At 44.4% G+C, this 15740-nt stretch overlaps 2 protein-coding genes across 4 annotated transcripts; one reads left to right on the top strand and one right to left on the bottom strand.

Moving 5' to 3' along the window:
- The first annotated feature begins 6872 nt into the window (after nucleotides 1-6872).
- LOC139544264 (TRIO and F-actin-binding protein-like) lies at nucleotides 6873-14414 on the top strand. 3 transcript variants are annotated; one of them, XM_071351193.1, is made up of 12 exons: nucleotides 6873-6986; nucleotides 7095-7220; nucleotides 8301-8369; nucleotides 8471-8560; nucleotides 9427-9545; nucleotides 10064-10556; nucleotides 10969-11203; nucleotides 11407-11518; nucleotides 11706-11862; nucleotides 12164-12277; nucleotides 13012-13098; nucleotides 13368-14414. In XM_071351193.1, exons 2-12 carry the CDS (start codon nucleotides 7194-7196, stop codon nucleotides 13512-13514), a joined length of 1650 nt encoding a protein of 549 aa, XP_071207294.1. In that variant the 5' UTR covers nucleotides 6873-6986; nucleotides 7095-7193; the 3' UTR covers nucleotides 13515-14414. The 3 variants fall into 3 exon arrangements, with proteins under 3 accessions (XP_071207294.1, XP_071207305.1, XP_071207314.1); XM_071351204.1 differs by having other exon boundaries at nucleotides 11410-11518; XM_071351213.1 differs by having other exon boundaries at nucleotides 9436-9545.
- smdt1b (single-pass membrane protein with aspartate-rich tail 1b) lies at nucleotides 13925-15547 on the bottom strand. The gene is made up of 3 exons (XM_071351302.1): nucleotides 15286-15547; nucleotides 14500-14643; nucleotides 13925-14194 (listed from the first exon to the last, which is right to left on the bottom strand). Exons 1-2 carry the CDS (start codon nucleotides 15445-15447, stop codon nucleotides 14506-14508), a joined length of 300 nt encoding a protein of 99 aa, XP_071207403.1. The 5' UTR covers nucleotides 15448-15547; the 3' UTR covers nucleotides 13925-14194; nucleotides 14500-14505.
- Nucleotides 15548-15740: the final 193 nt, after the last annotated feature.

Below are 15740 nucleotides of genomic sequence, written 5' to 3' on the forward strand. Positions count from 1 at the left end.
CTGCAACATTAAGGACCCACCTGGCATTTAAAAAAAGATACGTCCGATGGTTTCGACTTATTTCGTACCCTGTTAATTTTTTCACTATACAATTTAAACTGGTTTGTTTTTCATCGGTTAACCTTGTATTTGAACACAGTTTAATGTCAACTCAAGATTCAACATGTATTTCTTGTTCCTCAGAAGATGGCCACTCTATGGTCCAGTCTATGTCTGTCCAACCATGCGGTGCCTGTTCTAGTAAACAGTGTTTTACAGGTGACCGCTCGCGCTTGTCTGTAACCCTCAGAGCAGCCATCTGTAAAACAGGCCAACCACATGACATCTGTCCAGTGGAGCCAGTTGCACATTTCACTCTCTAAAGCTGATGACATCTGATACACACCTTTGGGGCCAGTGGGCCATGTTGGCTCCAATGAGAGTCAATTGATGTTTAACATGACAAAGACAGAGCCACAATGGCAGTTATACCCACGCCAGTTTCCCCTAGACTTGGATGAGTTCTGAGAGTATGAAGTGTATGACCTGTGCTGGTTACTTTGCAGATAAAAATGAACTTGGAGTTAACAGTCATAAGGTATTTAAACATTCTAGAAATACCTTTGAAGTGTTTTTAATATCATAATACCAGCATGGCAAAGACAGATTATGCTTTTAAGTCTTTGTGTTTTTTTCATTACCAAAATGGCTGTGTTATGGTTATAGTATTGTGTGCCAAACTATTTTTGTACAGAGCTGTAAAGGTATAGCCTTTAGGTTTTTGTTTCACTCAGTCGCTGTCTTAAGTAATTGTTGCTTCACCTCAAGGAACCCAGAGGATGTGTTTGGCCACAACCAAGAGATTAAGTTACCTACTACCTGAAGCATTTCATTGAATTACATTACAGTGTAAAGACCGCTACAGGTCAATGCAAGCAAATTACTGATATGGTCCATATTCTGCTTCAGAATGCAATTCTAAAGATGTAAAATCTTAATTTGATCAGTTAGTAATATCCACTTTGAAATTTCAGACTAGATTTGAACCTAAGGAAAAATGTATCAACCACTACAAAACTGTCCATTAATTATAATCCACATTATAATTCACATTTCCTGTTGCTGCAGGATTATTTTCCTGCAGTAGCAAACTGTCTCAAATTAAGTTCCTACGTCTGTATAGTGTTGCTCTTGACATACTGCATTACTATGTGCTGTCTATACAGTATATGGTTTGATTGGTTATCCCACCTCTAATCAGGATGTACCACCTTTGTGTAGGTGGATTTTGTAATAGTGCATCATTGCACTGGGCCGTACCATCAGAGTAAAATAGGGGTGTTCACCTGATCTGAGGATCCATCATGCAGCTCTGTGCTGACGACTTTTACTGCCACCAGTTCCAACCCAACACCTTTGACCCCTCCCGCTGTGGTTTGTGCTTGCGCCCGGGACACATGCACCTGAACAGTACCTCACAGGTAAGCCAGGCAGGAGGGGCTAGTGCTGAGGGAAATGGACGATGGATGGCTAATGACTGTTAAGGGTTATTGGGTTTGGACAAGGTCTGGATTATTACCTTTGCTGTACAGTAAATTGTGGTATACGTTTGAAACACTTCCAAAATCGTTCATTTTCTCTTCCCAAGTGGCAGTATGAGGAGTAACCATTTCTGAATGAAACAAAGGCGCATATTAAACAACATAATGATGCAATGAACACAAATAAAGCCACCAAGCGGGGTAATTATAATATAAGCTATACTGTAGGTGTGATGAGGACTGACGAACACACAGGTTGGCGTTTGATTATATTATTATTCTATCATTAATTAATGAAAAGCTCATTTGCATCCCTTGGGGGAAAGATAGTAATCTAATCCGCTCACATAACACATTGCACACAAGCACCCACACAAGCACACACACAACACATACACAAGCACACACAAGCAAGCACACACACACACACACACACACACACACACACACACACACACACACACACACACACACACACACACACACACACACACACACACACACACACACACACACACACACACACACACACACACACACACACACACACACACACACACACACACACACACACACACACTAGCCCACTCAACTGAACTCTAAGGATGGACCTGTACCAGAAATACACTTCTACCAATCTTCACTGTCATTGGAGTAATCTAATATGCTCAAACAACACATGCACACAAGCACACACATTCACAACACCAGCTCTATGGATGAACCTGGACCAGAAATACACTTCTACAAATCTTTATTTTCATTTGAATAATCCTTCCATTTCAAAATAACAGAATATTCTAGATAGAAATCCACGCCTGCTCACAACACAACACAGAGATCAAAAGTCAAAAGAGAAGAAAGGCTTTTGTGTGTTGTAGGGAGGGCAAGAAATGAAAGAGGGATCAAGAAAGGGTTGAGAGGAGGATGGGTGGATTCTGGTTGTGGAAGAGCAGCAGACCAATGAAATAATGATGAGCAAGGCCAGGGAGAGGTTGTGTTACCGTCGTCCTTGCCGGCCTAATGCATTAGCTCAGGTAGATAAGGTGAAGAGAGGAGAGGTAGACGGGGAGGAGAGGGGGGGAGAGAGGGGGAGGAGAGAAGTTGTTGTTGCCACTTGCAGCCTGTCTTAACAGCAGATTTGTAAAGGGACGTCCAAGGAAGCTCTGCAAGCAGGTGTAGTAAGAAGTTAGCATTTTGTTTTAGCTGTGATGAGTTATACGGAAAGTTAGCTTCTTTTCATTTATTCCACAGGCAGCCATTTTGTCTGAAATTTGTTTACTTTACTTGTTGGTGCTTTCTCACATGCTTGTTGAATTGACCTTGAGAGTGGTTTCAACTCATTCATTTAATGAATCTTTAAGCATTGTAATGTCATTGGTCACACTAGGTAATGACTGTCTTGCCATAGAGATACCTGTACACTGCAGCATGTTTGAATTTGTTTGATTTGTCTCTAACTGTACTTTCACGTTACTATGCAACTTTCTGAAAACACAACAGAATTACATACTTTGTGTACCAAGCCTTAAAAGTGACTTTTACACATCTCAGATGGTTTGCTGAATTGACAAAGCCATTGACCAGTTTGACATTCTCTGAATTATTAACGATTGGACGAAATGTGTCCCGTTCCACGAATCAGGACAACCATGACTTCCTGTCGGAGGTGACCAGATACAGTGATGTCACAAGGAGCGTCTGGACCTATCAGGAGAGCCTAACTCACACTCCGAGCCCTGACTGGGAACTCAATATCTGTGACTCTGACACGGTACACAGGTGAGTGTGAGTGTCATTGTCAGTTGACTTTAGTAACACTACATTAATAAGGTATCCTTCAAGTGATTTATAAAACTTTAATAAACAGTTAGAAAACATTATATTTGAATGAAATTTTACAATCAGGTAGTGATTTCTCTTAAACGTGTTCTACAGTACATTGTGCCAAACTCATAGAGTGTGTACCCCTACCAATGTCCCTCATGCCCTCCCTCTATATCTCCACCCAGCAGTCAGGAGGACCAGTGGGACTTCCTGCCAGACCCAGGGAGGAGTGGCTCTAGCAGCCCAGCAGGGTGCTGTGTGACGGGGCCAGAGATGACCCGGGTGGACCCCTCTCCCCACAGACCACCACACAGCTCACTGATGGAGGAGAAGAGAGGCCGGGAGAGGTTCAGGCGACCCTCAGGTCAGACCAGCTCACAGTATTACAGACAGACATTTTGTCTTGGACAGCTGCTACAATTTTCATTCAATTCAATTTGAATTCAAAATGTTATTGTCATTTTTCAGTTAAACATTTAAATGTGTCTTGGCTTTCCATTTGAGTGGGGCTCAATCAAATGGATGATCTACCAGGCCATGTTCCTACTCCTCACTTATAGGATCAAGAGGAGAAAGTGGCTACTTCTCTCCGGACAGGAAAGCCTTATTTGATGGTGGTCCCCAGGCTCAGGTGGAGGGTGTATCCAAACGGCCTTACCGGCACTATGAGAGGGGCCATCCGCTCCCCAACAACCACAGCCCAGAACCCAAAGCCTCCATCCCCTACCGGAACGTGAATCTCGGAATTCCCTCCCAGAGGAGAAGCGATGAAACGTTCCAGCAGGAGACCTGGAGGAGCGAGTCTCCGCAGCGATACACCTATCATTCCAACTTCAGACGTGGTGGCACTGATTCTCAAGATCAGTCTCCTAGCCCTCGCTCCCCATGTTCAAACCGGTATAAACTTGCTGAATCTCGATCTGCGTCCTCCCAACGTAGAAGCTCCCACTCCAAAAGTCACGCTCCTTCTCACGCTCCGTCTCACTCATCTCCCTCCTCGTCTCGCCATCCGTCAGGACGGTCCAGTCCCTCTCACAGACGAGGGTCTGTCGTGTCTCACCACCCCTCCCCGTCTCGAAACACGGCCTCCTACAAACATACTGACTCCTCCCATGTAAGAAATGGTAAAACAGAGCATTACGCCAATGGGCGTGATCAAGATTCAAGGGATTCAAGAGAGTCAAGAGATTCAAGAGATTCAAGAGGATCAAGAGAGCCAAGAGAGTCAAGAGAGTCAAGAGGATCAAGAGAGCCAAGAGGTTCAAGAGAGTCAAGGGAGTCAAGGGAGCCAAGGGAGCCAAGAGAGTCAAGAGAGCCACGAGAGTCACGAGAGTCAAGAGAATCAAGAGAGCCAAGAGAGTCAAGAGAGTCAAGAGAGTCAAGAGACTCAAGAGAGTCAAGAGAGCCAAGAGAGTCAAGAGAGTCAAGAGAGTCAAGAGGTTCAAGAGAGCCAAGAGAGTCAAGAGAGTCAAGACGTCCCTCCCACAACTCAAACAGTCACAGTTTGGACTCTGAAAAACTGTACAAAAATCTTGACTCCATCTCTCGACGTGACTCTCCAGCCTTGCAGCCAAACTCCCACGAAGGGTGTCGAAGCACCCGGCTCAGAACAGATAAAAACCCTTCCCCAACCACTCGCAGTCGTGATAGTCGTGAATGCTCTCCCCCTATAAGTGGCTATGGTACACACAGCCATTCACCCCAAAGAGAAACCAAGCATAGCGACACCAGACCTGACACAGCACAGAGCTACTCAAGGAGACCAGAGAGGGTAGCTAGAGAGGAACGGACAGAGATGCACCCCCCTAAAACCAACACCAGCCTCCCTCCAGGCTCCTGGCCTGGCTCCTCCCACTCCCTTCTAAGCCCTGCCCTCTCTTGTAGCTCCTCCCCACCACGACTAGGCATCGACTCCCAGCTGCTTGCCAATTCGTTGAAACCCTACGCTGCGACCATGGAAATGAATGACAGGCCAATCAGTGACAGGAGCAAGAGTAATATAAGGCGGGGCATGGAGTACCTGTTGACCCGAGAGGAGCCCAAGAGAACCGCCTCAGTGGACTCCCAGGGGATGACCATAGAGGACTACGTCATTCTGGCCGACATCCCCAGACTGGACCTGGGGTCAGAGGGAGAGGGGGCAGAGGTGCTACTGGGCCCGAGGAGGAGGACCCAGAGCCCCAGCCCACGTAGAGACCAGAGGCACAGAACACCCAGGTGAGGAGACTGGAGAGGCGACAGGAGGGACATTATAGAGAGAAGGGGGGGCCTACTGGATGTACAGAATATTGTAAGGTCCTACTGGATGTACAGAATATTGTAAGGGCCTACTGGATGTACAGTATATTGTAAAGGCCTACTGGATGTACAGTATATTGTAAGGGCCTACTGCATGTACAGTATATTGTAAGGGCCTACTGGATGTACAGTATATTGTAAAGGCCTACTGGATGTACAGAATATTGTAAGGGCCTACTGGATGTACAGTATATTGTAAGGGCCTACTGCATGTACAGCATATTGTAAGGGCCTACTGGATGTACAGCATATTGTAAGGGCCTACTGCATGTACAGTATATTGTAAGGGCCTACTGGATGTACAGTATATTGTAAGGGCCTACTGCATGTACAGCATATTGTAAGGGCCTACTGGATGTACAGCATATTGTAAGGGCCTACTGCATGTACAGTATATTGTTAAGGCCTACTGGATGTACAGCATATTGTAAGGGCCTACTGGATGTACAGAATATTGTAAGGGCCTACTGGAAGTACAGTATATTGTAAGGGCCTACTGGATGTACAGTATATTGTAAGGGCCTACTACATATACAGCATATTGTAAGGGCCTACTGGATGTACAGCATATTGTAAGGGCCTACTGCATGTACAGCATATTGTAAGGGCCTACTGGATGTATAGCATGTTGTAAGGGCCTACTGCATGTACAGCATTTTGTAAGGGCCTACTGGATGTACAGCATATTGTAAGGGCCTACTGCAGTACAGCATATTGTAAGGGCCTACTGGATGTACAGCATATTGTCAGGGCCTACTGGATGTACAGCGTATTGTAAGGGCCTACTGGATGTACAGCGTATTGTAAGGGCCTACTACATATACAGCATATTGTAAGGGCCTACTGCATGTACAGCATATTATAAGGGCCTACTGGATGTACAGCGTATTGTAAGGGCCTACTGGATGTACAGCATATTGTAAGGGCCTACTACATATACAGCATATTGTAAGGGCCTACTGGATGTACAGCGTATTGTAAGGGCCTACTGGATGTACAGCATATTGTAAGGGCCTACTGCATGTACAGCATATTGTAAGGGCCTACTGCATGTAGAGTATATTGTAAGGGCCTACTGGATGTACAGCGTATTGTAAGGGCCTACTGGATGAACAGTATATTGGGTCAGGGTTTTCTCTCTGGTCTCTATTTCTCCAACTTTTCTTCTATTGTAGGTATGTAGAGGAATCTGATAGCTGCAGTACGAGGGTTGAGTCTGATGAGAGAGGGAGAGGCAGAGAGAGGGGGAGAGACAGGAGGGAGAAAGAGAAGGAGAAATATTGCGACTCAGAGGACGGACGACTGTCCCGAACCCAGTCCACAACTGATCTTCAGCCACAGGTGATACGCTTGATACCTTCGAGTACTTTAAAAACAGGTCTGCCATCAAGTCACTCATACTGTAAGTACCATCCTATAACCATTATTCATATCATCCATTTGTTACAGAGGTCAGACAATCAAACTAGAAAGGGCCTCAGATCCTCTAAACCACGGCAGAAAGTTTGACCAGAAAATACTCAAACACAGTCTGACCAAAAGGGCTGGATGTCAAAACTGGATGAATATGGGGAGGTAACACTGCAAATGACACACGTGACCATGTGTTAGAACAAACTGGCACAAATAGAGGAAAGCATCATTCAAAACAATAGCAGTGTTTGGAATATTTTGAAGTGTCACTGGTTTGACTGAGTCTGTTTGGCTTGTGTTTCTAACAGTGGAGGAGACACTGGTTTGACTGAGTCTGGCTTGTGTTTCTAACAGTGGAGGAGACACTGGTTTGACTGAGTCTGGCTTGTGTTTCTAACAGTGGAGGAGACACTGGTTTGACTGAGTCTGTTTGGCTTGTGTTTCTAACAGTGGAGGAGACACTGGTTTGACTGAGTCTGTTTGGCTTGTGTTTCTAACAGTGGAGGAGACACTGGTTTGACTGAGTCTGTTTGGCTTGTGTTTCTAACAGTGGAGGAAACACTGGTTTGACTGAGTCTGGCTTGTGTTTCTAACAGTGGAGGAAACACTGGTTTGACTGAGTCTGGCTTGTGTTTCTAACAGTGGAGGAGACACTGGTTTGACTGAGTCTGTTTGGCTTGTGTTTCTAACAGTGGAGGAGACACTGGTTTGACTGAGTCTGTTTGGCTTGTGTTTCTAACAGTGGAGGAGACACTGGTTTGACTGAGTCTGTTTGGCTTGTGTTTCTAACAGTGGAGGAGACACTGGTTTGACTGAGTCTGTTTGGCTTGTGTTTCTAACAGTGGAGGAGACACTGGTTTGACTGAGTCTGTTTGGCTTGTGTTTCTAACAGTGGAGGAGACACTGGTTTGACTGAGTCTGTTTGGCTTGTGTTTCTAACAGTGGAGGAGACACTGGTTTGACTGAGTCTGTTTGGCTTGTGTTTCTAACAGTGGAGGAGACACTGGTTTGACTGAGTCTGTTTGGCTTGTGTTTCTAACAGTGGAGGAGACACTGGTTTGACTGAGTCTGTTTGGCTTGTGTTTCTAACAGTGGAGGAAACACTGGTTTGACTGAGTCTGTTTGGCTTGTGTTTCTAACAGTGGAGGAAACACTGGTTTGACTGAGTCTGTTTGGCTTGTGTTTCTAACAGTGGAGGAGACACTGGTTTGACTGAGTCTGCTTGGCTTGTGTTTCTAACAGTGGAGGAGACACTGGTTTGTGATGAGGGACGCTGCACTAAGTTTCTACATGGACTCTGAGGCTGAGGAGGTGACGCCATTTCCTATATCTGCAATATCAGTTCCCCAATTATATACCCATAGAAGTATTTCTGAGTCTGTATCACGCCAGTTCCTCTATGTCTGTTGTAGTCAGATGACCTGGATGGAGAGATAGACCTGATGTCCTGTATGAACGTCCAAGACTTTGACGTGGAGAAGAACTATGGATTCCAGATACATGTGTGTTCTTCCTGGTTTTTCTCTCATTGAACATCTACTACCAATACTAATACTACTACTACTACTACTACTACTACTATTTCTGCTACTACTGCTACTAATAATACTACTACTACTACTGCTGCTGCTGCTACTACTACTACTACTACTACTGCTGCTACTACTACAGATGCCGTATCCTAACTTGAGCCAGTTTTATACAGCAGGACAATAGTCCTGCAGCAAAAGGAAATGTGAATTATTGTGTGGATTATAATTATTTGACATTTTTTGTAGGGGTTGATACAAGTCTGACATTTTAAAGTGGACTTTACAAACTTTAGAAGCCTTTTGAAACCTTGAATACATTACAAGTTTACGTTTCCCGATGTGCAGGAAAATTCTCAGCAAAAAAAGAGTGATCAAATGAAGATCCGATATCTGTACTACTACTACTACTACTACTATTACCACTAATACTACTACTACTACTACTGCTGCTACTGCTACTACTACTAGTAATAATACTACTACTACTACTGGCTACTACTACTACTGCTGCTGCTGCTACTACTACTACTGCTACTGCTACTACTACTACTACTGCTACTACTACTACTACTACTACTACTACTACTACTGCTACTGCTACTGCTACTACTACTACTACTGCTGCTACTACTACTACTACAGTCTTGGGCTGCATCTGAAATGGCATCCTTGTCCATCCATAAATAATGCACTACTTTTGACCAGGGCCCATAAAGTAGTGCACTATATATCGTGTAGGGTGTCATTTCGGATGCAGTCTTGGTGTCAATATGCTTTAGTTCCTTCCTGTTTGTAACCCCTCAGACGTGGCTTTTCTCTGTTCTTTATCATTTGAGCTCAACCAGACACAGAAAGCAGTGTTCACTCTGTCAGCCTCGACCTCCAGGATCAGGAGGAAGTGGGTTAATGTGCTGAGACGGACTATCCAACCCAGACACTCTTCAGACATCACACCGTGAGTGTTTCTATTGACTGTGTCTGAAATGGCAGTGTGTCAGAAATGGCAGTGTGTCAGAAATTACGCTATGTCTGAAATTGCATTCCATTCATTATGTCTTAAAGTAATTATGTGCATTTCTGTTGTGATCTTAGGCCACACCAGTCTAAGTGCAGGACTTTGTTTCTGAAATGGAAGTGTGTCTGAAGTGGCACTGTGCCTGAAATGGCACCCTATTCCCTATTTACTGCACTACTTTGGATCAAAGCTCCTATTAGTCCTGGTCCAAACGAATTAATGCACATCACAGGGAATAGAATAGGGTACCATTTCAGACGCAGACAAAGTCCTGCACTTAGACTGTTGTGGCCTATAATCACAACAGAAATGCACATAATTACTTTAAGACATAATGAATGGAATTGGAGGCAGCAAGAAGACAATTAGACAAATGTAATAATATACAAGAGTAAAGAATGTGACTATGTAACTATATCTGAAACACTTTTCCTATGGTCCCCATTATTATATCACAGACGGTCAGGCAGTGAAAGAGAAAACTCTCAGCCTGTGTCGTCTCGCCAGCCTCCCTCTGTGCTCACCTGTGAAGACTCCGACCCTCAAACCACTAACTCCACCTCCAACCTTTGTCAAATGGACTCTTTGGCCCCGGATCTAGATGACACCTCCCCCAACATGTCATCAGACAGTCAGAGAGAGGCAGGAGAGGGCTGGGACAGAGAGCAAGCCAAGCGATTGGAGGAGAGGAACAGATGGTTTGAGGGGGGGATCCCCTTCAGAGAGATGGGCAGCAGATGGGACTCTCTGGATCTGAAGAAAGCCAGCGTACCTGTACCTGTCACTCACACCATGGACGTGGACGTCAACAATAAGTGGGTGGAGTTCGAGAGTCTAACATTCAGGGAGATGAGCGCGCTGTCTCTGATTGGTGCACAGACTAATCAGACCAATCAGACGATTCCTAATCAGACGATTCAGACAACCAGTGCAACGGCCCTACAGAGGGAGGTAGTGTGAGAATTATTTTCCACTCAAAATCCTAAATGTAAAACAGTTATTTGTTCATTTGAGTGTTTAACATTTAATAATCATAACGTTTAGAACTGTCTTGTAAAGGTATTATAGAAACAGAGAGGCTGTTTTCAATATACATAATGAATCATTTAGGGAATCTTTCCTCACCCTTCTCACATGTCCTTCTCTCTCTCTCTCTCTCTCTCTCTCTCTCGCTCTCTGTCTCTCTGTCTCTCTGTCTCACACTTCCACTTTCTTCTCACCTCTTTCCCACTATTTTCTCTCTCCATCTCTCTCTCAACCCTCTTCCCTTTCCTCTTCCCGCTCCCTCTTTCTTTCTATCTCTCCCCTATCTTTCTCCCCTCTCTATCCCCCTCTTGACCCCCCTCCTCTCCCTCTCTCTCAGGCGCTATCACTCAGGCAGCAGGTGGAGTGTCTGCGTAAGGAGCGTGTGGAGATGGGGATGGAGGTGGAGGTGGACAGTCTGTGTGGCCCCTGGGCCCCCTGCGGCCAGCGTCTGGAGGCCATGGAGGCGGCCCACCGCAGGGCCCTGATGGAGCTCCAGGAGAGCCAAGCCAGGGAGGTCCGAGAGCTGCAGAGACAGAGACTGCTGCAGGAGGAGAGCCAGGCCACGGCACAAGGTGGGAAGGAGAGACCTGTTGGCAGTACTGTGTAATATCATGTAAAGTGTTATGTGAATAATTACACTTTTTCTAGGGATGATGTCACAAAGCAACTTTTGTTGTGGAACAGATTGCCTACCCTCCTGTGTCCTGTCCTTCCCCTCTTCACTTCAATGTTTTCTCTTTTCCTTGTCATGTTATGCCACTTCTGTGCTCTATAGCAGTTGAGGCCCTGAAGGAGGCTCACAGGGAGGAGCTGGAGAGGGAGGTGGAGAAAGCCAGAAGGATGACTGAAGGGGGTGGCCATATGGATACTACATACAGAGGACAGACGTGAGATCCATTCTCTTTAGCCAGACATCAAAGTGAAAGGCACCAAAAGAATGTGGAAGAGAAAGTTTTCTCTAATGGGATAGCTATCCACCCTCTGCTTGTGTATCAGTGTGGTTGTGCATTCATGCATCTGTGCGGGCATGCCCACATGCATGTGTGTTAAACATGTGTTCTTGGTTCTCTACAGGCCCCAGGCTGATGCCCTCCACAGTGAGTTGGACGTTCTGTCAGAGAGATATTCCCAGAAGTGCCTGGAGCTGAACCGGGCCGAGCAGAGAGGAGTTAGAGAAACAGAGCTGAGCTGGAAGGACAGAGAGATGGAACAGCTCCGCAGAGAGAACCAGGTCAGAGGTCAGAGAGCAGAGACAAGAAGGAGAGAGAGGGAGAGAGAGCAGAGAGAAAGAGAGCAGAGAGAGAGGAGAGGGAGAAAGAAAGAGCAGAGAGAGAAAGAAAGAGGGGGAGAGAGAGCAGAGAGAAAGAGCAGAAAGAAAGAGTGCAGAGAGAGAAAGAGTGAGAGCGAGCAGTCTGTCATGAGACTAATTAACAACAAATGAATTATCTAATTATCAATTTAAGCAATGTACCATACTGTCATACAGTGCAATAGTAATAAGTATTTTTATTTCTTCTTCATGTTTGTCTCAGGAACTGCAGGCTCGTCTGACTGAGGAGATCAGCCGCATGCGCCACTTCATCACAGGTCAGAGGTCAGGAAACGTCTCCCCTGGCAACTGTGAGCGCAGTCCCTCGGAATTGGAAGTAAGAATAAAGTTTGACATTCTGATTAGTTGTATTGGAAGCAGAACCGGATTCAAGTACATGTTGTATTTGACCATTTGTTATTTAAATGACTTCTTCTGTGTGACTATTTTCAAATTCACAGCCCAAAACAAGTATTTCTATGAGTATTTGAATGGTTATTTGTAAAAACCAAATAATCGACCAAATTGTATTTGAAAGTATTTTCAAATACATATTTCAAATACCTGGGTTAAATGCATTATGCATTGGAGTGTATTTGAGTATTTCCAAACACATTTCAATATTCAACTGCTTGTTTTTTCAAATAAAGATGATCTGAATACTTGTTTTGAAGTGTATTGAAAAGTAATGGAAATTCCTGAATTAGTATTTGAAACTAGGTCTGATTGGAAGCAAGGCTTACATCGGAGTTGCTCTATTGATTGGTGTGTAGATTTGTGTCGGCCATTGGTGATTGGTCATGTTGTAATGTTGTCCTCCAGATGCTGCCATCTATTGGCTGGATCAGATTCATTCAAAATCCTGAAAAACCTGCCTCAATGACGTGCTGCTGGGGTCCTAAAAATAACCATGTAGAACAACTAGTACTGGTCATCAGTGACATCAGTGCACTATTCATTCATTGACACGATACTGGTGAAAGAATTGTGGAATAATCTTCATATTGATGAGTATTGCATCACTAAAAATGACCAAAAATACTAAACCGATGTATCTGTGTTGCCCTCCAGATGCTGCTACGAGCAAAGGAGATTGAGGCCGAGTACCTACAAAAAGAGATTGGCTGTCTAAGGAATGAAGTGCAGTCTCTAACTAAGGTACTACTGGTATATTCTGTATCCACATGATCAACCCTTACAAAATCCTGATAGCACACCATAAACACAAATACTAATCTTTAGTCAAATGTCCCTCATCATCTTGTCCTAAGGTACTTGCATATGTCGTTTCTACTGTTCCACTCCAGACCAACCATTCAACCACCATACGTGTTTACATACACACACACACACACACACAAACAGAATATGGATAAGAAATGTCACTCTACTGGTCTCCTCTGTGTTGGTCTATGACCCCCCTCTAGGAGAAGCAGAGTTTGTGTGACCGCTACAAGGAGGGGTACGTGGAGCTGATTGGGATGAAGGGTCGCAGTGAGCTGGAGATCAGGGAACTCAGGGAGCACCTCAGACTGGCTAACGCAGCGCTGCATGAGGGGAGAAGAGACACCTGAGACTGGCCAACGCAGCACTGCAGGAAGGGGGGAGACACCTCAGACTGGCTAATGCAGCGCTGCAGGAGGGGAGACAAGACACCTGAGACTGGCCAACGCAGCGCTGCAGGAAGAGGGAAGAGATAGAGTTGGTGGATGGATAGTTGGATACCTGCTGTGAAGAACCAAGAAGCCATACAATAGCACAATGTTTGTTCTTCGTTATGGCTGGCTGTGGTTAGCCTGGAATTCTCCAAACTGATATGCTCAGTTTCAACATATAGCAAAGTGAAACCGTGGTGAAATAGAGCACATCAATCTGGATTCCAGGCTAGGCTGTGGTTGGAGTTATAAGACCAAAGAATGCATGTTTTATAGAATGACAGGGACAACCACGAAATAACACCAAAGAACATACCCCAACAAATGTGTTGTTATTTTTTTTGTTTACACACGTAGACTCTTTATTGAGTAAATAATAAGACACATGCAAGAGTGAAGTCTGACTGTGCTGTGACCTCACAATGATATCGAATAATATGTAGTAATCCGTGGCAAGGAGGTGAAAGTGGGACTAAAAAGGGAGGAGAGAGAGAAAAAAGGCGATGGAGAGGTGGATCATGATGAGGGCAATCTTCTCCTGTAGGGGGCATCTCTCTCTCCTTCCTCATATTGGCATGCCATCACTATTGCAAAGCACCCTGGGAAGGAATGAAAATGCAAGCAATGTCAATGGTCATTAATTCTCACAGTTGTATTATTTCTCTTCATTCTCTTTTAGATAATCATTGGCACCATTTCAACATGTTCCATCATGGCTGTTTGGATTAGGTACATACCATTATGTAAATAAGATTTTGCACGCATGCACTCTAAACTACTGTTAGGGACAATAGTATATTAAAGAGATGTTTTATTTTAGGGTAGCCTGTGTGTCACCCTGGGTCTAGTAATGATATTAGCCTTTTATACATCAATAGCTGTATCAATACATCTCATCACTGACCTAGGTTCAGTCGTCATCGTCATCATCCTCAGGGACGAAGATGTCATGCTCCTCAAGTAGAGCCGCAAAGTTCTTGCTGATCAGAGTTCCCACGTACAGGAAGGGAATCACTACAGCGGTCATCCGGATAAGGCCGAAGGATATCTGGGTGATAGGGGCGAAAGAAAGAAATTCAGAATATCTACAATCTGAAAAAAGGTTACTACATTAACTAAAACCGCTAATATCATACAGAAACATGACCACATCAAGCAACATACACCGTATATGGTTCAAAGCCTCAGATGAGATAACATGGGATTTTTCAGAATGCAGAAATCCTCAACAATTTCCTTGATTCACATAATAAATGCAGATGCTCAGGGTGCCATACTCATAATACAATAAATTATGGATCTGAAATGTTTTATTTCCCACAAACAGGCTAATTCAATTGATATCGACTTTGACCTAAAAATGGACACTCCAATACCCCCTGGGATTTATAGTTGTGTTAATATGTTACACTGGCATATTCTGTGTAAGCCAATACTTTATTACATAAAACATTTACATATTAGCTTAATAGTATAATTTTTCGACGAAAAGTGGCTAAAATAATGACAAATGACTTCCGTATCAAACATACACAAGTTCATTGGCTCCCGCAGTTGTCTCTCCAAATTCCTTAAAATGTGATTGGCAAAGACTGCTGTCAATCTGCTCCAAGAGTCAGGATCCTCCCACATTATGTGTAGGGTTACCCAGACAGTTTACTAACCGACTGGACCATGCATGAAAACTCACTTTATCCGGCTTTGGTTGAACACCGCCATTTGCTGTTGATACCGCATTTCGACATTGGTTCAGTCTCGTTGTGTTAGACGGTTTCAAGACGATGTTACGGCTTACCACCCCCGTATTCCTCGATACGAGGTTCCGTGAGAGCCACAGGACAGCTGTCGCCATTTTTCCAGTTTGGGATGGGCGGGACAGCAATGTTTATGGGTGGGTTCAGGGCGTATGTCTATCCGTGGTGTTGGCCGAATGCCAAATGCATTTTATGACGACAGCAAAGATCAAACAACAAGACATTAATAAATACATGTAATGCACAATGTATGAACAGTCATATATAGAATAGATAATTCCAGACTTTTTGTATTATGTGCTTCTCACACACTGTCCTTGCCCATAGAATCCAGTTTAGGCCTATGTGCATTCATATGCCATCTATGCTACGATTTCATTGCGCTTGTACT

The sequence above is a fragment of the Salvelinus alpinus genome, chromosome 2, assembly GCF_045679555.1.
Source record: "Salvelinus alpinus chromosome 2, SLU_Salpinus.1, whole genome shotgun sequence".
NCBI lineage: Eukaryota > Metazoa > Chordata > Actinopteri > Salmoniformes > Salmonidae > Salvelinus > Salvelinus alpinus.

Excerpts from the sequence above, each read along its gene's own strand:
- LOC139544264 (XM_071351193.1), top strand. The coding sequence starts at position 7,194 with ATGTCAAAACTGGATGAATATGGGGAG. Across the intron at positions 11,519-11,705 it reads ACTACATACAGAGGACAGAC|GCCCCAGGCTGATGCCCTCC; the intron begins GTGAGATCCATT and ends GGTTCTCTACAG. Across the intron at positions 12,278-13,011 it reads GCAGTCCCTCGGAATTGGAA|ATGCTGCTACGAGCAAAGGA; the intron begins GTAAGAATAAAG and ends GTTGCCCTCCAG.
- smdt1b (XM_071351302.1), bottom strand. The coding sequence starts at position 15,447 with ATGGCGACAGCTGTCCTGTGGCTCTCACGGAACCTCGTATCGAGGAAT. Across the intron at positions 14,644-15,285 it reads TTCAACCAAAGCCGGATAAA|ATATCCTTCGGCCTTATCCG; the intron begins GTGAGTTTTCAT and ends CCTATCACCCAG.